Source organism: Squalius cephalus, assembly GCF_949319135.1.
Source record: "Squalius cephalus genome assembly, chromosome: 2".
Taxonomy (NCBI): Eukaryota; Metazoa; Chordata; class Actinopteri; order Cypriniformes; family Leuciscidae; genus Squalius; species Squalius cephalus.
Window position 1 is genome coordinate 52,446,139 of NC_137123.1, and position 21,933 is coordinate 52,468,071.

At 38.9% G+C, this 21,933-nt stretch overlaps 2 protein-coding genes across 2 annotated transcripts in view; one reads left to right on the forward strand and one right to left on the reverse strand.

The window, feature by feature from the left end:
* tusc3 (tumor suppressor candidate 3) overlaps positions 1 to 5,395 on the reverse strand; it is a 100,597-nt gene extending 95,202 nt beyond the window's left edge. The window contains exon 1 of the mRNA XM_079898780.1: positions 5,320 to 5,395. The gene's annotated coding sequence lies outside the window, so the exon portion shown is untranslated. The remainder of the gene's footprint in view (positions 1 to 5,319) is intronic.
* Positions 5,396 to 5,938: 543 nt separating this feature from the next.
* sgcz (sarcoglycan zeta) overlaps positions 5,939 to 21,933 on the forward strand; it is a 279,764-nt gene continuing 263,769 nt past the window's right edge. Inside the window, exon 1 of the mRNA XM_079898802.1 lies at positions 5,939 to 6,007. Coding sequence (XP_079754928.1) covers positions 5,969 to 6,007 — 39 coding nt within the window. The 5' untranslated portion in view covers positions 5,939 to 5,968. The remainder of the gene's footprint in view (positions 6,008 to 21,933) is intronic.

Consider the following 21,933-nt stretch of genomic DNA (forward strand, 5'->3'; position numbering starts at 1 on the left):
CCCAAACCAACTCATTCTAGCCCTCCTGCTCCTGAACTTCTTCCCCTGTCCGCAGCGCTCCCCATAATGGGGTTCGCTTTATGGTGTATCTGGGCCACATACACCACCGCTGAATCTCCAGAAGTGGCAGATAACGCTGCAGAACCTCATGAGGCGGTGGCACTCGCTTCAGCTCCTGGCGCAGTGGTGGTGGCGCAGCTAGCGATGAACTCTCGTCCTGTTTTGAATCGGCCATGGAGGCCATTTGTGAACTCTTGTCCTGTCTTGACCCAGCCGCAGAGGCTGTCTGTGAACTTTCATTCTGTCGTGAACTTGTTCCGGAGGCCGATTATGAACTATTGTCTTGTCCTAGACCAGCCATGGAGACCATCTCTGAACCCTTGTTGTCCTGCCCTGAAATGACCTCAGAGGCCGTTTACGAACTTTCATCCTGTCTTGACCCGGCCACGGAGGCCATCTATGAACTGCCATCCTGTTCTAAACCAGCCGAGGAGGCTATTTTTGAACACTCGCTCGGTTCTGAACCGACCGCAGAGGTCATAAAGGAACCTTTTATCTGTCCTATTAGCTCTGTCACGACCCTAGAAACCGTACAGGAGCTTCCTGTCGGCTCCAGTAGCTTCCTGTCGGCTCCAGTAGCTTTGTCATGACCAAAGATGCCACAAAGGAATTATCTGACTATCCCGTTCCTATTCATGTGTCTAATTATGAACTGTCTACCCTTCCAGTTCTCCCTAATGTGTCTGATTTTGAACTGTCTGTCTTGCCAATTTCAGTCAATGTTTTTGTTTTTGAACAGTCTGTTTATTCAGTCCCTATCAATACACTCCATTTGGAAATATCTGCCTATAATGAATCTGTTTCTGAATTTTCTCCAAGTCAATTCCCTTCAATGAGCCAATGTGTGAATTGTCATCCACTCTAGTTTCAGTCAATGCTTGTGATTTTGAACTGTCTCCCCATTCCGTTTTCCCCAACGAGTCTGATTTTGAACTGCCTATCTGCCTAGTTTCTACCCTGGAAATCCAGACCTAAATCTAAAAGATGAATGGTCTGGCGTTGACTAATGAAAATCGGCAAGCTCGAAGGGCGGCACCAAGCATGCATTTGAAAATCTCACTGGACGCAATTGGATAACACTACGACCAATCACAACAAGTTATCGCTTAGCTACCAGCGGAGCTAACTGGTAGATTAGACACTACCTTATCCGGTCGGCAAAACAGCAAAAACGCCCTTCTTGCAAAGGAACGATTCGAGCTCTGTCTTCTGTTCCTCTTTTAGAGCGGCCAAAGCCGTTCATCCATAGCCATCTTGCAATGTTTACTAATGACTTCGACGTCGCAGCACTGTCGTCATCTCGCCTCTGGCCCGCCTATATCAGATAACCCGATGTGATTGGTGCAGCTCAGATAGAGGGGCATATTTAATGAGCATCATTTAATCGACACCAGAGTAACTCGCTGAGCAAATTCAACTTGTGCTCTCGCGAGAAATCTGGATTTCCAGGGTACCTAGTTTCCATTCATGAACCTGATTTATTTATTTATTTTTACTGTATGTTCATCCAGTCACTCCCAAAGAGATTCTGCATTTCCTGCCTCGGTCCTTAGGGCCGTGAAAACATTGTCTGTGTTTTATGTCTCAGTTTTCCTTAGGTTTCAGTCTTTGCCGTGGGTCCCTGATCCATCTGGGCCACCGTGGTGGTCTGCTGACAAGCTCTGGTGGACCAAAGTTCTGTCTGCTCTGCCGTGATGGTCTTATGACCTGCTCTGGTGGTCTCCTGTTCCGTCTGCTCTGCCGTGGTGGTCTTATGACCTGCTCTGGTGGTCTTCTGTTCTGTCTGCTCTGCCGTGGTGGTCTTATGACCTGCTCTGGTGGTGCTCTGCTCCGCCTGTTCCGTCTGCTCCGCCGTGGTGGTCTTATGACCTGCTCTGGTGGTGCTCTGCTCCGTCTGTTCCGTCTGCTCCGCCGTGGTGGTAATATGACCTGCTCTGGTGGTCTTCTGCTCTGCCTGTTCCGTCTGCTCTGCCGTGGTGGTCTTATGACCTGCTCTGGTGGTCTTCTGTTCCATATGCTCGGCCGTGGTGGTCTTCAACCCTGCTTGTTCCGCCCTGGCCGTCTGTCCAGCCTGCTCTGGCCTGGCCGTCTATCAAACCTGCGTTGCCCTGGCCGCTTGCTCAGTCTGCTCCTCCCTGGCTTCCCGATCTGACTCTGTCTTCAGTCCTTCTCCCGCCACATGGTCATGGCCCTCCGTCCTCCCCGTTTCATTTCTGCTCCACCACCCTCCTGGATTATTCTGTTTTAGGAGGGGGGCTCTGTCACATATTCTATGCCTACTGTTTCCATCACCCGTTCACCATTAAGACTTTTTTCACTGCACACACAGTTACATGTTACCCTGGACTACATTTCCCATGTTCCATGGCTTTAATTATTTCCGCACCTGTAGTCAATCACAAGGACTATAAAACACTGATGCACAAGCTCACCGATCACCGAGTATTGTTAGCAAATATCGCTGTCTAGCTGATAGCATCTTTAAGGAGCCAATCCTAGTGTTCCTAGTCTGTTCTAGTCTTACTCTTGCTTGCTTGCCCTGTGTTTTGATCCTAGCCTGGTTTCCCGTGTTCTGCCTTCTCTCTGCCTGCCCTGGACTCTTGCTCGCCTCGGATTACCCCTTTCGTCTTGCCCTGTTCGGATACTGTTTGCCTCATGCCTGGACTTCAGCCTGGTTATTTGGTTTATCCTCTTGCCTTGTCCACTGGATTACGTTCTCCGTTTGTTGACCCTCGCCTGTCCCTGGAATGCTCTTTGTCTTGTCCATATCATACCTGCCTTTGTTTGGGCCCCTGCCTGTTCTGAACACATCTTTTGTAAATAAAAAGCTTTGCATATGGATCCGCACGCCTCTTGTCTCAGTCCCACTGTAACAATTTGTTTGTTTGTAATTTCTCACCTGCATATATAGGCTACTATTATTTCAAGATGAAATGTTAAATGTCTCCTTAAGTCACTGTAAAGAACATGCACATACATTGTAGATGTTGCAATAACACCATAACGTCTTCAAAGTAGGCCCACTGTTTTATTATATTTATCATATATTGTCTTTCTTGTTTCTTTGTCATAATAGGCTACATCTTTGAGTTGTTTTATTCTAGTAGCAGCTGAGAGGTCACTAGGGTGAGAAACCATTAAAAGGGGAGCGCAGCTATTATAGCTTTTCACATTTTATTGTTAGAAAAAAAGAACGTCCTTTTCACACAAATTGCCCAAAGGTTGAATGCTATGACTAATATACAGTACGCTCTGATGCTTGCATGTATGATTGTGAACGATGGGATATATACTGTATGCATGAGAGATTAAAAAGATGCATGTTCCATTGGAGTTTCTATAAAGATTTAGATTAGCCTCTCCTGAACTTGAATTTGTATGCATTTTATCCCAAGAACAGTATGTTCTTAGATGGCATAAATAACAATTCTTTCATCTTATTTATTAGCTCACGTACAAGCTAAGTGCATGGCTGGACCGTTCCATTTCCCTTTAAGAATCTGACTCACTCTGTAGCAAATTGTGTATTTTATTTGGCCAGCATGCATCTCTATGCAGAATTGAATATAAGGTCAGACAGGGTAAACACCGATGTCATTCAATATGATGCATGTAGCAAAGGTCAGACTTCAATACTTATGCTGGAATCAAATGGTTAAGATTCTCTTTTAGCCCTTTAACCTTGACGTCACTGACGTCAAGTGGTCTTATTTTGAGAAAGATGACATGTCTGACTCACATTTAATAGGTTGTCTGTTATAAACACACTGCAGGTGTTTATAAAAGATTCGGTATGAATATCACCTTAATAATCCCTCACGCAGATGTGTGAGACAGACAGCCACAGCTGAACGCGACATGTTTAGTTGAACCTCATCCAGGAATAACAGTCCAGAATTTGCAAGACAGAGGATGATGAATGATTTCCATTTATCTAGGACACAGTTTTTAAACCTATACATGTTCTCTTTGTGTGTCTCTTTCAGCCCTATAGACTGCATGTGAATCTCTCTCACACACAGACAGGCACGGATGCTCGAACACACACGATTGCTGTTGAGCTGTACCACTTGAAATCTGTCTCACTGTCGCTTCAGCTCACTTTACGGTGGGCTGTTAATTTGGGTCCTAGACTGGGAGTTGACGTCACCGGAGCTGGGGCTGGCACAATATACCCAGCTGAGGTCAGGTGCGCATGTAAAATCCATGCCAAGGAATGATTAATTGCGGAGTGGCACAATGAAAAAAAGATCCTCAATGCAAGCCCTGCATTTGGAACAATGATTTCAGCTGTAATACTGCTGTGTAGGTTATTTTTAGAGCATTTTTTTAAAGTAATTTTCTCATTTTAAACTACACACCAAATGTGAATGAATTGTGCACGTGCAGATTATTAAATGTACAGTAAAAACTGCCAGCTGTGGCTGCTCGAACTGGACATTATGTCATTTTCTAACTGCATATATCATATATAATATAATGTAAGTATAGCTACTTTTTTTGCTCTGTTAAAATCAGTTTGCTACTGAAAATCCACAGTGAACGTAAAACATATAGGCTACTACACTATGGTTCCATAAAGAACCTTCAAAATCCATGGAACCTTCCATTGCACAAAAGGTAAGGTACTTTAGAATATTAAAATGTTCTACACACTAAGAAAAACAAAACGTTTAATATATTTTGTAACTGACCACTGAAAGGTTCTTCTGAGAACCCAAAATGGTTCACTGCAAAAAAAATATTTTTTTTTTTTTTTTTTTTTTTGGAACCTTTATTTGAACAGTACCAAAACATCTTTACCAACGGTCCTTTTACCAACAATATTTTTGTATAAAAACCTTATGCATTTAAATATAAAATTTGTCCATACAATTATATGGTAATACATTACTTATAGTTTTATAGTAGTAATGCATTTTTACATTCTTTAATTACTAACACTTTTAGTGGGAATATTCTGCATTGAAATATTCACTTTGGAATTTTTTAAAGAGGAAATGTCAACATTGTGCACTTGAGATGCAACACACACGCATGCGAATTAATACTTAAATAGCATTGCGTTTCTCTCTCTCTCTCTCTCTCTCTCTCTCTCTTGGCTCTAGGACCCAGGAGAATAACTAGCAGGACAGTTTATTTTTTGAGTGATGAAAAGAACCGGCTCGTTTCTCCACGCAGAAGACTAAGGGGACTGTGCAAGTCACCTGGCTTGTCTGTATAGTCATCACGCCGCCAAAGACAGAAAAATTCACTCACAATCCACTCGAGGAAGATCTTCTCCCTTTTTTTCTTCCATCCATCCCTCCCTTCTCAGACTCCCTCTCCCAGACAGACACTCCGTACTCAGAGAACCGGGACTCGGCTGGAGGAGCGCGTTAGGACACGGGAGGTTTCTGGAGATCACCAAGTAGGGCAGCAGCGGAGTGCGCCCTGTCCAATCAAACGATCATTCAGTCAATCAGTCAACCAATCAATCAATCAGTCGGATCACACCAGGGAGCTGACAGCCTCCTCCTCATCCGCCTGCTCGGATCGAACCGATATTCTTGAAATTTACCGCAAAAGGATGATTTGATAGACTGTTCAACCAGGGTTGCTGCAAACGTACCAGTCTCGCGCTCAACGCTCTCAATGACAGCACGGTCTCTTACTGACAGAAACACTTTTGCCTTCGGAGAGGAAAACGGAGAGCGACACGCAAGTCTGTTTATGTCACGGTACTGCTGTTGGGACACTCTGAGTGACTAGTTATATAGGCTATTGAATAGTTGAGGCTGTCGCTGGAGTCGTGATCAGCGGGAATGAGACTGAGGGAATCCGCCGCGGCTCGGAGAACTGGGCTGGCTTTCGCTGGGGAACTACAAGGCTAGATATACAACTTTTGTGTTAGACTTTATCTTTCGATATGGAGCGATCGGCATCGCTGGACATCGAGGCGCTGAAGGTGAGTTGCTGATGTGACGTGTTGCTGCTGTTTGCAGCGTGTAGTGTGTGTTTGGGGCTCAGTGCGGTGCTGGGTTTTGTGCGTGGGGTGCATTTCAATAACCCTCGATCAAGTTGCGGCCATTAAAGGCATAGGTGCCGATGTCTGGGGCTGCTTCTGAAGCGTAATGCTCATATGTCATTTCACAAATAGTCTAGTTCGGATGTTTCGCTAACAAATCTTATATGCACTATGGGTTTTTGCAAAAACGAGTCTTTCCCCCGTTCAACCGCTCCCTCGATCGCCTTCCTACTCCTGGCATTTCCATCGCGTGCATCCTCATTTATCCATATGCAGTGGCATTTTTGAAAACAACTTTTTAACTCGTGAGGATTCTTATCTTATTGCTCAATTCAATGCTTATGTTCATGCGTTTTTCACAAAAGAAAAAAAGAGTTCCGCTGAGGGATTGTGTGTTTCAGCACCTCTGGCACTGGACAGCTCCACAGATCACACTGGAGAACAGCTGTATGGGAGATTTGTGACGGCACTGCACTGTAAAATGGTACATTTAGGGTAGCAACTGTGGTTCCCAGAAGTTTACCATGAGAAATACGACGATGATGTTGCAAATAGGATAGGTGGATATTTTGCTGATTGTATATTTTACATTTCCTAACTGTATATGCCAATACCCTATTTGAGCTGTGAAAGTCTATTTGTTTCTGTAAGGTGTTCTCGTCGGAACACATGTGGCTCAATGGAAGTTGGTCTCTCTCTAGCAACTGTGGCCAATAATAACTTATATACAGAACACAAAACACAATCAGGATAATGCGAATGACACTATAATGCAACAAGCATTCTCTAAAATTAACACGAAACACTCCAGTTAACATAATCGATAACAAAAATAAGAAAAAACTAACCTTTTTAAATGAAATATAAACAAATGTGCTGGTTTGTCAGGGTTTTCTCCTTCAATGAAAAGATATTTGAACCTGTTTACTTATAAAAAACAACATTTTGTTAATTTTATACTGTTCAAGAATGCATATTGCCTTTTTAAATATTATGTATGTTTTCTGTTTTTATATTATAAGATCATTAATAAGTTTCACTTAAAAAAATATTTACAGTAAAATTATATGTTTTGCCTTGAAAAGTATGTCATTTTACCATATATGCAAAGTTTGGGTTAACTTACAGTTGACCAATTAACAGGTTTTTACTGTAGAAATCTAACACTATTTTCCATTAAAAAAAACATTTGTTGTTGTTGTTGTTTACAGTGAATGGTGATCTTAGTGTTATCATACAGTATCCCCCCCTCTCTCTCTCCCTCTCCCTCTTCCTCTCTCTGAAAAGGAGAGGGAAAGAGATTGCAAACACGTACTGATCTGGCAAGTGTGTTTATATTTGATTGGCATCTGTTGCCAGGAGATTTGCTTCTCTCCAATTCACTTGATTTATTGTATTCGGTTTGAGCTTTGTGATTTCAAAGGATCGATGTTTAAACCAGGCAAATGTCTTTATTCATTAAATGAGCGATTCTTAAAAGCACCATTCCTACACTCAAGCCTCACATAAAAGTTCTTATATCAAGATAATGATCCAGTGTTCTGTGCCTTTACTTTTAAGCTATAGGTATACCATACTATGGCCAAACTAGAACTACCGCAGGGGAACACTATATTATAAAAGGGAAATATGCAGAGTACAGCTCAAACCAGATCAATCGCTCGACTAGGTTCAGCAGCTGTCAATCTATCAGAGTGGCTGACAAAAGATTTTTTTATTATTATTTTAGAGCTTTTATGTTATTGAGTAAAGAATCACACCTTCTGGCTTTTTTTATTTATTACCAAGCCTTTTTGTATTTGAAACACAGGAGGGAGCTACTTTTTAAAAATTGTGTGGAAATGATTTTGGAGCAGCATTTATGATATGTTGTAACATTGCATCTATTGAATCAGCATTTTGTGAATTGCGTTGAAGGGCTTATATAACAGTGACTCTTCTGTAGAGCGTCACACTTACATTATAGTGTTCATGTAATTCTCTCTAATTAATTAAGCAGGGTGCTTCTAATGAACAACATGTACTTGATATGTAATTGCTTTGTGGAGCTGTTTGTAATTTCACAGTCATCTTGTTATTAAATTTCTAATGAATTATGATAAACATGTTATATGAACTTTAAAGTATCACCAGTGGCCCTTTTCATTAGACAACAGGACAAGAATAGATTTAGAAAAAGAGGAGTCATTAAAAACAGTGGTGATGAGGCAAACAGTATTCTGTCCTTATAACAGGGTTGTTCAGCGATAGTTTTAATTAAACTGGCATCTCTGGTTTGCCTCTTATCTGGAGGCGTATGTGTCCCATGAATTCAGACGCTGATGAAATGCCTTTCTTAATCTCTTGGAGTGTCATTTCAATTTACTGCCAATCCTTTACCACCTCTGTGAAAGTTCCTTCAGAGGGACTGAAAAAAAAAAAAAAATGCTTGGGTTGGACCGCAAACGTAGATGACAGATTTAAAACACAAGCAATAAATACATTAATAAGTGTGCAGAACTTGACTTCATTCGTTTTAAAGGAGTAGGCCAACCAAAAACGACCAAAAAATATCAGTTTTTTTGTCATACAATGAAAGTCAGTTGGGTCCAGTGTTGATTTGGACCCCATTGACTTGTTGTAGGGTCAAAAAAACATTTAGAAAATATCTCCTTTTGTGTTCACCTTTGCCACTGTCGCCTATTTCGCTTCAAGAAACAAACTTTATTGCATTATTTTCCTGTTATCACTGTAAAGCTGCTTTGAAAATCTGTATTGTATATAAATATAAATAAATAAAGGTGACTTGACTTGACTCTGCACAGTCAGGGTACAATTAATCTCTTTTTTTCCCTCTTTTTTCCTTACCCTAACTTGTAATCTCACGTAGCAGATTCAATGATTCAATCTTATTTGCGCATTACAAAACATGCACTGATTTTTCATTAGAAAGCACTCAACTATGAAGGCCGAGTCATTCTTATTTGGAAACCAAGAAAAAGGACGGTTTGCTTTTGTCTACAATGTCAGCACTCAGCACGCATGCTGATCCTGGACCAGCCAGTAAAAGCTGCGGTGAGCAACAGACCCATTCAATAGCACTAATAGCATCACAAATGGCCGTAATCCATCTTCTCTTAGGTTTGCTGTGCTGGTCCGAGTTTGAGTGGCAGTTGAAGGCCCCATCGGTGTCCTGATCCTTTCACTAGTGCTTCGAGTATCAAGGTCCTTGCCAAGCTTTCGTTCCCATCGCCCCCCCGTCCCTCCAGTCCCTCCCGTCCCTCCCACCTCCTCCATCCATTTTACACTTAATTAACTCTGCCAAGTGGGAAAGGGCAGTCCGATTACAACACAACTCTCAGTAACAGCAGTATCAAATAATTAATACATATATAGCTGAAGGATGAGAGGAATAAAAGAATTGTGTTGAACATTTCCCCTAGAGTGTGTAGCAGGAAAGAAAGGAGGCACAATGTGTCATCTGAACAGGTGATGTTAAGAAAAGGTTAACATCGCCAAGGAAGAAAGCCCAGTGCTGTTTCACTGGTCGGGTTGTTCAAAATGTGACTGGCGACTGAACGGCTAGTGATTCATGGTTCGGACATTAAAGCCATTCAAATCTATTGTTTTTAAAAGTAATTTCGATTTAACATGCTTCCTCTGGTATTACAAAGGAGAAAATGAACTCCGCTTTAATTGCGGTTTAATTTACACCATAAATCACTGACCTTAATCTATTACTGCACACATAATTACAATTGCAATATCAGAATAGCTCTGCTAATTGCAAGCGTTGTTTTACCATTAGGTGGCCATGGTAACCAAATCATTTTTGGCAGAGTGGATTGTTTGTTTGAGAAAGATATCTATGCATAATGTTAAAGCATCCATGATTTTAAACCCAACTTGTGTCTAAGACATGAAATCCATCCTGTATTTTGTGCAAGTTTCTGTTGTAGCTGATTGGATGGTTTTACAGACTGACCCTCTCAACAATATCCTCCAATTACCATTGTGAGAAACAACAGCTTTAGCAAGTTTACCCATTTAGTTTGATTGGTACACATTATAATGTCCGGAAAAGAAGCCTTTATTTTGAGTCCATAATAAGTGATTGAGTCCCACACAAAACTCTCACTTGAATTTTCATGTTTGGTTGAGCTATCCATTTAACAAAACAGCAAATTATGAAAATGTGACTTTATATTTCACAATCTCACAACTGGGACTTCTTTATTGAATAATATCGATGATTGTTTAAGGGTTTGTCATATCCTAGCATTCAATGCATCATGATTAAATTATATGGCTATTGTTATATGTGTCTTGGCTTATTTTATGATTTTTTTTTTTTTTTTTTTTTTTTTTTGTGATGATGTTATGCTGTTACTGTCACTACTAGTTTGTTCTGTGGTGATGTTTAGAGCTCATCTATTTATTTGATTGATGTGTCTATTGATTGTCACCATTAATGTAGTTTACGTGCCAGTAGTATACGTTCATCCTTATAAGGATGTTTAAAAAATATATATATTGAAAAATGCTGATTTTGTTTAAGATAAAGAGACTTGCAACTTAGTGATGGGAGAAATAAAGCTTTTTGAAACCATAAATCAACTTGTTAACTACAACTCTTCTTTTTTTACTATGTAAATATTTCATTAAAAATGTCTACAAATGTATAAAACTGATCTGAGATCAGGTAAAAACCATATAGACACTGTTTCATGGGTTCGCAGAGATTGTCCCCTAGTGGAGAACCATTTAAATTTTGAAAGTTATGACGTAACAAAGCTTCGTTTACTGAAATCGTTTACTTTAGCAGTTTGAATCTCTGGTACGAAACAATTCGCAAAGATTTTGAAGCTTCACAAAGCATTGTTTCGAAAGTGACCATCGCTAGCTTATTCTTGAAGCTCAAACCTTTGAATGATCAAATTGCTATAACAGAAAATTACTGTGACTTTATTGTGTTTATTGTCAGAAAGAGACACTCAGTGAACATGTGCACTTGTCGAGAGAACAAGTTTGCTAACTGTTTTAGCGCAAAGCTAAACATGAGAAACACGAGAAAAGTCATAAAACTCTTGCATCATGTTACATACAAATTTACAGTGAAGGGGAAAGGAGAGAGACAGCTCTGTTGTAATGATCTCGCACTGTGAGGCTACAGCTGGGCAGTTACAAGATAATAGCAGCTTCGAATGGTCACGGAAAAAAGCTGGGAAGTGAGAGGGAAGAGAAAGAGAGAGAAATGCCCACTCTGGGTTCTAGGCTGATGGGCCACATCATGAGCCAAATGAAGCGAGTGGCAAGGTGAGATGGGCCATACGCCTGCCGTAAAAAAACAGCAGCATTACAGAGTGACAGAAGACACCAGAGGCTAAACTCTTCTTTCCATCCTTCCATCCCTGTCCTTCATTTTAAACTTCAATTCAATTATAATTCTCATTCTCTTACCTCAAACTCTCAGTAACTCGCTGTCTTTCCACCTCTCACTTTCTCAGCTTTAATACTCTGTGACCCCTCCTCATCTGTCTCGCTCTGCTTTTTCAACTCTACATCTGCCTTGACCCCTCTGGAGAGCATACACTATTAGCACTGGTCTTCGGTCATTTCTACTTCAAATAATTAACTAAGGGAATGACAAAGATACGTTTCAAAATGCAGGGTGCCAATGCAATTAACCTGAACATTCCTTAAGCAAATTCACTCAGCGCTTCTTTAGGTTTCATCTAGCTTAATAGTCCATTCATACATAGTACTTTTCAATATATTAAATTGATCTCTCAGTCAAGTCACAGAGCTTTTATTATGTTTTTTTTATATTCTTTTTGTTGTTGTTGTTATTCATAAAAGTAGAGAAAATAAATGGTTAATAGAAGCCATTTAACATTATATTTAACTTTATTTAATAGCCATAATTCTTAACGTTTAATTTGACCTAATAAAGTGAAAATTTGATTTCTGTTTTTTGTTTATCATTAACATCAATTACAGAACATAATCAAACTTCTACCAACCTTAATTTAAATGTATACAAAAATAAATAAGTAAAGACATAAATTACAAATGTCATGCAAACATTTTACAATAAATGTCACAATTAACAAAATGAGTAAATAGAGAAATAGTTTCTATTCTACAGATTCATTTAGTTCATTTTTAACTTATTTTTTAAGTCTATAATGCACATTTATATGCTAGCGAAATGAAATGTAAAATAAACTCTATTTCTATATTTTACACCTCTATAACAAACAGGATCTATATTTTTATGTGAGGGTCATACAAAATTACTTCAAAATCTATAATACACACAAAAAAAAAAAAAAAAAGAAAAGAAAATGATCTAGTAAAAACTAAACAGAATTTATATTTTATATATAAATCCTATTTATTTTTTACGACCAATCTTCTTAATGCAGCGGGATCAGTATCGAAAGCATCATCCATCAAGACTGATCCATCCAAAACTGAAGACGGAACACTGTAATCCCGCGCTCACGACTCACGGCTCATGCTGCACCTATTAGTGGCCACTGAAGATGTGAACACAAGATTGCCGGCACACCAGTCCATCTACAAAAAAGAAATACATAAATTCTCCCTGTACTGGTGTTAGTTTTTCAAGAAGCAAGTGGAAAAAAATTGAGTGCAAGCCTGAGATTTAGTCCTACAATCGTACAAGAGGAGTTAATACGCTGATGCAATTATCTCATCGAGGCCACTAGCATGCTCAGCGTGCCAAATTCACTCACTATTACACACAGTCATTACACATGGACTGTTGCTGCATTCATCTGCTGTAAATTCACACATGGTTCCTCAGAGAGCTGTGAGGTGTTTACATTTCCGTAACTCTGCCATGACTCTTCATTACCATAACTCTCATCTCAACATTTCCTTGTTAAGACCGTGCTGCCATTATTACAATGCAAATGGTTGTGGGATGACAATCAAATTTGGGAAATACTGTACGCGTGGATTTATCAGTCATGATTCCACTCTCGACCTCGTTTAGATGAACTATTCTGTTTATTAAGCAATTGGAGTTTGATACTTGAAATACTTTGGTAAAATCTTCAGATTCTTCAATATTTTGGTTTATTTTGGTTAGGATTTATGTTATCTTTGGAATTGTCGGCATGGCATACCTGACGTTTTTATTATGAACATAGGAATTAAAGTGTCATTGGATAGTAAATTGTCCATCGTATGCACATTTAATTTAGTTAATAGAAGTTAATTGATAAATCAAATCTATTTATGACTTTTCACAGTACTGTAACTGCAGATAAGTTTCTTCAAGCGTCTTGGAGACGTTGCCACAGTTCTTCTGGATTAAGTCTGCCTCATGTAATCACTGATCTGAGATCAGATTCAGATCAATGTGTGGATCATACTAACTGTTGTCAATGTGAACTGATATTTCCTACTGACACACTACAGCAAAATATATAAATAACTATTTTTTGGGGGGTGAAAACACTGACATGCCCAAGACTTTTGCACAGTACTGTACTTCGTACTGTTATTCACCTATACTATACAGTAGGGAAGTATGCCATTTCAACCCTAGTCCAAGTGTTTTTGAACGAACTGGTTAGGATTCAGTGGCTCTCTCACTCAAGTATTGTTCCTAAATGAATCAATATTTTAAAGGAATTGACTTGTTCTTTGGAATAGTCGGTAATCATGGAAAACCCTTGAGCCAAATATTTTATTAGTCAGAGTATCTTCCAAGTGCACTTGTTACTAACCTGTAGATGCAGCCAACAAAACATATATTTTTCTCTCTCTGTCAGAATCTGTGCTCTTCCACTGTTATGTTGCTGGAGTTTGGGTCGCTCACATTCTAGCTTTGGCTGACAGTAACCATGGCAATAGCAAAGAGAGCAATACATGATTATGCTGAAGTATCTAGAGGAGAAGGTAATTAACCACTGTTTTTGAGATATTCTTCTATTTCTTTTCTTGTCTTTCTTTTGGTTGACTTTTGTTGTTTTCGACTTTTCGAATAGACTGTCAAAAGATCCATTGTCCTGTGTTTTATCAAACAGCTGGCTTAAAAGAAACTTTGTTGTTATGGGCCTCCTTCTCGTCCCAGGTATGGCAGGCTCTAGCGGAGTTGTTTTGTGCTGCATTTGTTGCGTTGCTATCTGATATTTGGGGCTTCAGATGTTCTGGTTTTTTTTGGGGTGTGTTTTTCTTGGGGCCTTTGATGTATCTTTTTGATCTCTGTGGTAAGGCAGTCTGCCTCGGCTTCTCTTCCACGACTAATGTCCGGCTTAAGATAATTTTATTCGCCTTGAAAAGCCTCCATTTGATGTTCACAATTCTATTATGTTTTTTGAGAAATCAAAATCAAAACAAAAGACAAACAAGCAGGCAAAATCACCCAAGCAACAATGACAAACAACAAAGAGATCCAACGCTTCTCCTGCAGAGCGGAGACCGGGCACAAAGAGAACGCCATTTTCTAAACAAAACAGCTACATAAAACAGACATTCAGATCGGATTGCTTCTCAGACAGAGAATCTCCTGTAGGCAGTTCTGTAAGACGAATCAAGGACAGAAAAAGAAACTACTTCTGACAGTTCACTTGTTAAGATGTGTTTTATTGCTTTTTGAAATGTCCTTTTTTTCTTAGCTGGTTTCATTGTTACTTTTTTTTTGTTTCTGGATGACATTAAACATATGTCTGGTGCAGAATCCCATTGGAAATAGTTTTTGATGAGGCAATTATCTATCATTTCTTTGAAAAAAAAAAGAAAAGCTTTCATTTGTATTCTTCTATTTGTATTCTAGCAAAAAAGCTTTAGATGACTTCTGTATTTGTCTGTCTTTAAGTTTTAATTTATGTAATTTTTTCTTAAAACTTTGTTTTAAAAAGTGGGTGGGACAGGTGTGTGTGTGTGTGTGTGTATGGTGGGCTTATATAACTCATGTTTGATGTGAAAGTTTCATCCTTACATCTACTATAATACAATATAATGTTAGTCCCGAGATTCTTCACATGAAGAAATACATAGCTGATCTATTAATATTTGTGTGCCCTAATGGTCTGGCTGTCTAACTTTTGTTAAGTGTGTCAGGTTCTGGGTTCTAATCTGCCTTTATATAGTTTTTTTTTTTTTTTTCTCATTAAAACCAAAGTTGTTCATCAGTGATTGTATATCAAGAGCAAGGGACACGTTTATGCACACTTTTTTGTGTGTGAATTCACCGGAACGAATAGAGTCTCCACAATGCCGCTAAGCCAGATTGAAGCACTCATCTGTCTGAAGACTGTGCGCGAGCCACAAGAGAACATGATTGCCCTAACGAACACTTAGCATGATTTCAAAAACAACACATTTCAGTGTCAAAGCACCTTTTTTTTTTAACAAATGCACTAAATTAATACTCTGGAGATGTTTCATTTGTATTAAGTACATCCGTGCAGCGAGATGTTTCAAAAAGTGGTGGAGACAAAATCAACCCTGGCAAGAAGTGTTGGAGACATGTCACACCCGCAAATTACACCCGGCACAATTGGAACTAAAATAAATAAACTCTAAAAAAAAAAAAAAAGTTTTTTATCATGCATATCACAGTCTTTAGGTCTGGGTCCAAAATGCTATAATATATTTTGTAAATTTCCATAATGACTAATACAGCCTTCTTTATAGAATAGTCAGTTGCTAAAGGTAAGGTACGTTTTTGAAGAATTTCAAAGTTTAGCCTGAAGAGTCGTTCAATTAACTGAAGTGGCTGCTAGTGGGACATCTTCTCTGTTCATTGAAGCTTGAATTTGAAATATAGAAACTCGTTGTCTTTTGATATCTGACAAAGATGGCATTCTAAATCATGTTCTTTGATGTGTAATAGATTTTCGACAGGTTTTTCAGATTGGCTTTCCAAATAATACTCACCCCCACCCCCCTTATCTGCTTTAGCATTGATTTCTCTGGTACATGAAAGGTTCCCCTAACAAAGCCCTGGTGCTTGATTCTTTTGTCATGAAGTCCAAGGAACAAAGAACAATGGATCCTAACCCAACACAAAACACTGATTCCGGCCTGTGAGAATTCCGAGTGCACTCATTTTTAAGTAGCTCACTAGAAATCATGAATCACAAATTTTGTTTGATTTTTATTTGGGTCATTATCAGAGATTTGAGTCAAAGCCATTTGTTCTGTGCTGTAATCTGCTTTTCAGTGGAGAAAAAAAAGACAGCCTGATAATCGTTCGATTTTATATGTACAAAGAAACAGCGAATGCATACATGGAGGATTCATTTTATGTTTGCAGGAATGTTTATGGATACAAGTCATGGGTCAGTTCAACTAACTGCCTGATCAATAACCTTCACATTAAATTATTAGGCAATTTTACGGCATATTTTATGCCGTTTATGTTATTCCCATAAATCAATATGATCAATTAGGGATCATCCAATGTCCTGAATATGTCATTATCACAATTATTGTAGCTCAGTAAGATGCTCAGTGTGGTTTATTGGAATGATAACAGTCTTTGCATTTCTAATGCGGATGTAGGTTTGCTTACTCATACTTCAGTTACATGTCTGCTGTTTGTGCATTTTAATATCTTTTGACTGCAAATGAGATGTCTACAATCCTATCTCTGTGTATAACTGTGTGTAGATTATGTAGATGTAAGACTGAGCATTTGTCCTTTTGTAGGCAGAGCAACAGATTGTCAACAGATCTCTGGTCTGTATAGATTGCAGTGCAGAGTGCAGTTTGTGTTACTCATGCATTAAAGAATAGTGGATACTGAAATACAAAAAACCCTTGCTTGTTTTGAAACATCTAGCCTTCAAAGTTGCATCTCTATATTATTTGTTGCTTCAACAGTAAGTTTGCTTCCTTCAAACTTCCTTTACAGTTTAACAAGCAGTTAAAGGGATAGTTCACCCAAAAATGAAAATTCTGTCATCATTTACTCACCCTCAAGTTGTTTCAAACCTGTAAGAATTCCTTTTTTCTGCTGAACACAAAAGAAGATATTTTGAAAAATGTCTGTAACCAAACAGTTGATAGACCCCATTGACTTCCATAGTATTTTTTTTTCCTACTATGGAAGTCAATGGGGTCCATCAACTGTTGGCACGGCTCAATCCGAGGGGGCGGGATAAACGGTTGTCTCTCAAAATCCCTCTGCACGCAATAGGATAGCTCTACAACCAATCAGAGCAACGAAGAAGGCTAGTTGGTATATGAAACTTTTGCCGTATCCAGTCGGCAAAACTCAGAACACATCTTCCTTTTTTAAAAATGACTTAAGTGCCGTTTTTTGCTCTTTTCTCAAAGAAAAGCTTAAGTCCAAGTCCTCCAGAGTTGCGGCCAAAGCCAATTCGAAAGACCGCTGTTCGCCAGCAGCAGCAGCCATTCTTTGTTTTCAAGTAGCAGGGAACCGTCACAACTCTGTCGTCATTATGTTAAGCCCGCCCCGCCTACTCTGTACACGATGTGATTGGCCTGACCTGAGTTTGGTTTTTCCAGCTCGAAAGTCAACGGAGAGTTGCTAGACCACACTGGCTGCAAAATAAAATTTGCTGCCGCTAGGGTGCGTCTAGATTTTTAGGCTATAGTTTAGTGGCTTTAAAAAAAAAAAAAAAAGAGTACACTGTATTATCTGCTTCCAGTCATCTGGACCAGTAGTTTATTGAACTGGAAGGAATTATGAAAGAAAAGTTAAAAAAAAGGAACATTTGCTCTTTTCGAAAACTTAATCAGCTGCCCATGGGGTCTGCATTTTTAGACAAACATTTCTGATTACGTTTTAGAAGGTATTCAACTGAAGTGATGCCTTTTTATTTTATTTATTTCTTTCATTCATTTTAGTTTTATTATTTAATTTGTGTGTAATTCACTGAAAAAGGATTCCATAGAGCATTCCAAAAACCTCACTGAAAGCATTGCGGGCAATCTGTGAATCTGTGGCCCTGTGATTCCCACAGTCACCTCAGACTATCGAGCAGGTGAAAAAAAGAGAGACCACACCTCAGCAGTCTTTCCTCAAGGGAAAGAGAATTCACCCCCTGCCACTGCCATGTCATGCTTGACCACAGACATCTGGTGTCTCTGAAGAGCAGCAGGCATGAGCGTCTACTCCAGCAAGGTGCATGTACGTGTGTATGTGCTGGTGTCTGAGTGATAGAGGCCACCGCTGGGAGCCATCTGAGAAAAGGCTTCCTCTTGGGGGAAAGCATTCAGACTCATTAGATCAGGGTCACGTTGATTGTGAGATTTGGACAAAGGCCCGGTGGCGCTTCACAGAGTCCCAGATGTGCTGGAACTGCTCTGCGAAAAGTAAACCAGCCACTGTCATCATTTAACACCTTGACCATTTAAAACGTTCTGCAGCTACTGAACAGTCCATTTCAGGATCAGATTGTATGAGTCATTCGGAAAGTGCCTTGATATACTGGTAGGCAATTCAGCATTGCAATTTGCTCTTCTTGTTTTCTTCTATTCCCATTCCAATTTGCAGTTCATGTAGGAAAGTTCAAGTAGGTTCAAGACTGTCATCAATGCTTGATGATCTGTCAGTGGCTGGACAAGAGCGCTGCCTGGGTAAACTCACATATAGTTTCATATATGGAGAGTTTATTAAAAAGAGACTTATGATTGATGTTAGTCATAACAGGCAAATGTGTCATCTCAACTCAGGTCTTTGTCTCTTAGGGTTTACTAGACTTTCAAAGTAATTTTAACACAAAGAACTAAGCAAACCCAGGCATATAAACTATATTAAACTATATTTTAGGTAACTGGCAGATGCTTTTATTCAAAGCGACCTGAGAACTGAACCAATGATCTACCAGTTGAGCTGAATTTTCAGATTGTGGATCACTGAAATCTCAAGACCCTGTGATTCTTAAGAACATCAATACAGATAATACTTCAGCATGTAAGCACTTCTGCTGTGCATACAAATAGATTTGGTTGGTGTAGACTTGAAACAATGAGTTTTCAAACCAGGGTTTGCTGAGAATTTTAGAAAAAAAAAAAAAAATTACTTGTAGGGCTGTCAAAGTTAACATGTTGATATATTTTTATTACATATGTTTAAGGCAAGGCACGTTTATTTATATAGCACATTTCATACACTATGGCAATTCAAAGTGCTTCACATAGAAAGGAATAAAAATAACCACAAAATAAAATCATTCGTTTACACATTTGAGAAGCATTTTTTAAATAAATCTAAATTCAACCAAATATGTTTCTCCTTTTTTTGTGACTAACATCAAACTTATTCTTCAGATTTAATACAGTGACAATATAAATGGCAATTATTTAACTCTGGAAACAACATTGTAATGAATTCACTGGAGGCAAGTTGAGATGAGGACCCAAATGCAAATTTAATTATCAAACATAAAACAAACACAAAACAAGAGCATGACCAGGCATGGCAAACTCTAAACAAAAACAGGAACACAAAACCAAGACTAGAAAACAAGAAACCGGATCTGGGACATAGGACAAACAATACTCAACAAGGACACAGGGCAAACATGAGGGCTTAAATACATAGACTAATTACAAGACAAGGAACACCTGTGAACAATGATCAGATGATTAACCAATGACAAGACACATGGCAGGATCACATGACAAACAGGGAATCACATGACAAGATACAGAAACATGACAATGGCTGCGTTCAGCCCCGACAAAACGTTGCACAACGTTTTTAAAACAGAAACGGTGATGCGTTGAACACACTGTTCTGATGACGCAATAGTTGCAACTATGGCAGCTGAGAAGGCCATTCTTTGTGTTCTTTGTGAAGAATTTTCTGAGCCTGATGAAGTCGGTATAAATATGTGTTTAATACTACAAAATATGCCCGATGTTACAGTTACTGCACTTGCCGCCCAGAACAAAAGAGAACATCCCAATCGAGTGAAGGGATTTGTGGAAACTGAAATGGAAGCACACATCTTACCTAATTCAGACTAAAACACATCACATACTGACTTTATTTGTAGTTCATACTGTTTTAATACCCAGTATTTTCTTTCTCATTTTTAGGAAAAGCTTAATTACCATTGTTTATTTCTATATCAAATGTCATACACTTGCAATGAAGCTAAAAATATAAACAACTACATCATTATGTTGATATTACTATATTTTTACAATAAAACTTACGACAAACATGTCTTCTAATATCCTCAGTTGTTGCGTATACCGAGCTGCATCGAACACATTTGTAAATTACTTTCCTTCAACCCATTGTGCGAGTTCACTTTAATACCGCATGCTTTATATACATGTTGCTGCTGATTGGACTGCAGTTCTGACACACCCACCAAACAAGAGAAAACGTATCTCAAACCCCATTGCACACCGGTGCACGCCGTTTCCAGGAAACATGACGTTCAACCCGGAAACCGTAGCAAAACGTTGCGCACCGTTTTGAACTTGAACGTGCCCCATGACAAGAAACAAAACCCAAACCGTGACAAACATAATGTCTTTATTATATCACGTTTATTTTTTTTTACACATAAATAGCGTTTTATACTGAAGACTAAAACTGTTTAATGTTATTTTTTAGTATTATTTTTCTTTATTCTTTATAATGTATTTTGTCAAGTCAGAGTATGTTGTACATGTGTGCTGATGAGAGATCTGGGATGAGCTATATTTTGCTTAGAGGTATGTGTGCAATGCAACATTCACTGAGCAGAGATGTTCCACTGATGATGATACTTCAGTTGGCATGTTCTTTACAAGGAAAGGAATGTTCACTGATGCAAATGTTCCACATATGTAAACACCAAGGATAGTTTCTTAATGTGAAAAGCGGGTTGTGCCATGTGTAATGTTCCATTTTTAAAGCTCAAACAACATGTTTTGTTACCTTACAAGGAAGTTGTAAGTCGCTCAGTGATGTATATAAGCTCAATCTTACTGTACCACCGCAGGAGAAACATAAAGGCATGATGGGGTGAGAGGAAGGAAACATAGAGATGATGGAGTGAGGGAGGAGAAACCCACAGAAACCATTTACATCTAGCAAAATGGGGTGAGATGATATAGGAATGGGGAACCGAGAAATCTGGAATGAAGACAACCTCTCATGTAGCCTTATTCTTATATGCCTTTTTCTCTCGTGTGTCTGACACATGTATAAATAATAAATCTCTTGGCAAAGTAACTGGTGTAGCTTCCGAGATTCAACCATAATGGGGGAAAGCATGATTATTTATATTGTTGCATTTATATTTTAAGAAACAGGTCACTTGCCATGTGGATCATCACATTTCGGGGGCCTTGTATTCAAATATTTTGGTTTAAAGTATGGTTTATGTGGAATTTATTACGATTCAAAGCGGATGTGAAATAAATATTACTAGCTTGTAGAACTGAACCTCTGTTGATGCTGAATAACTTGCCTATTATAATAGAATGCAATCCACATTGATGCTTATCTCCACAGAAACTGCATAGTTTCATTGAGCAGCTTGCATTCTTAGTATTTCTTTGAATCCATCTGGCAGACAGAGGCAAGTGTCATACTGTGTGTGTTAAGTTTTGGAAGTAAAAGCGTGCCAAAACATGAATAAAACAGTAAAGCTGGCATCTTCTCCCTAGATACATTGGTAAACAGCTGCTGATAGTTAACTTCTGACAATGGTATGTGATTAATAAAATGTGCTGCAGTTCAGATACAAATGACACAGTGTGAAGTGGAAGTGTAAAACTTAGGTTCATTTAGTTTAAACTTTCTGCAGGTTACATAATTACACCAGAAGGTGACGGCAAGTGACCTTTTTTATCCGTGAGACATTGACTTGTTTGTTCAACCAATTAGTTTAACCTTTCTGCTGTGGCTTATTTTGAACAGTTTTCAATGA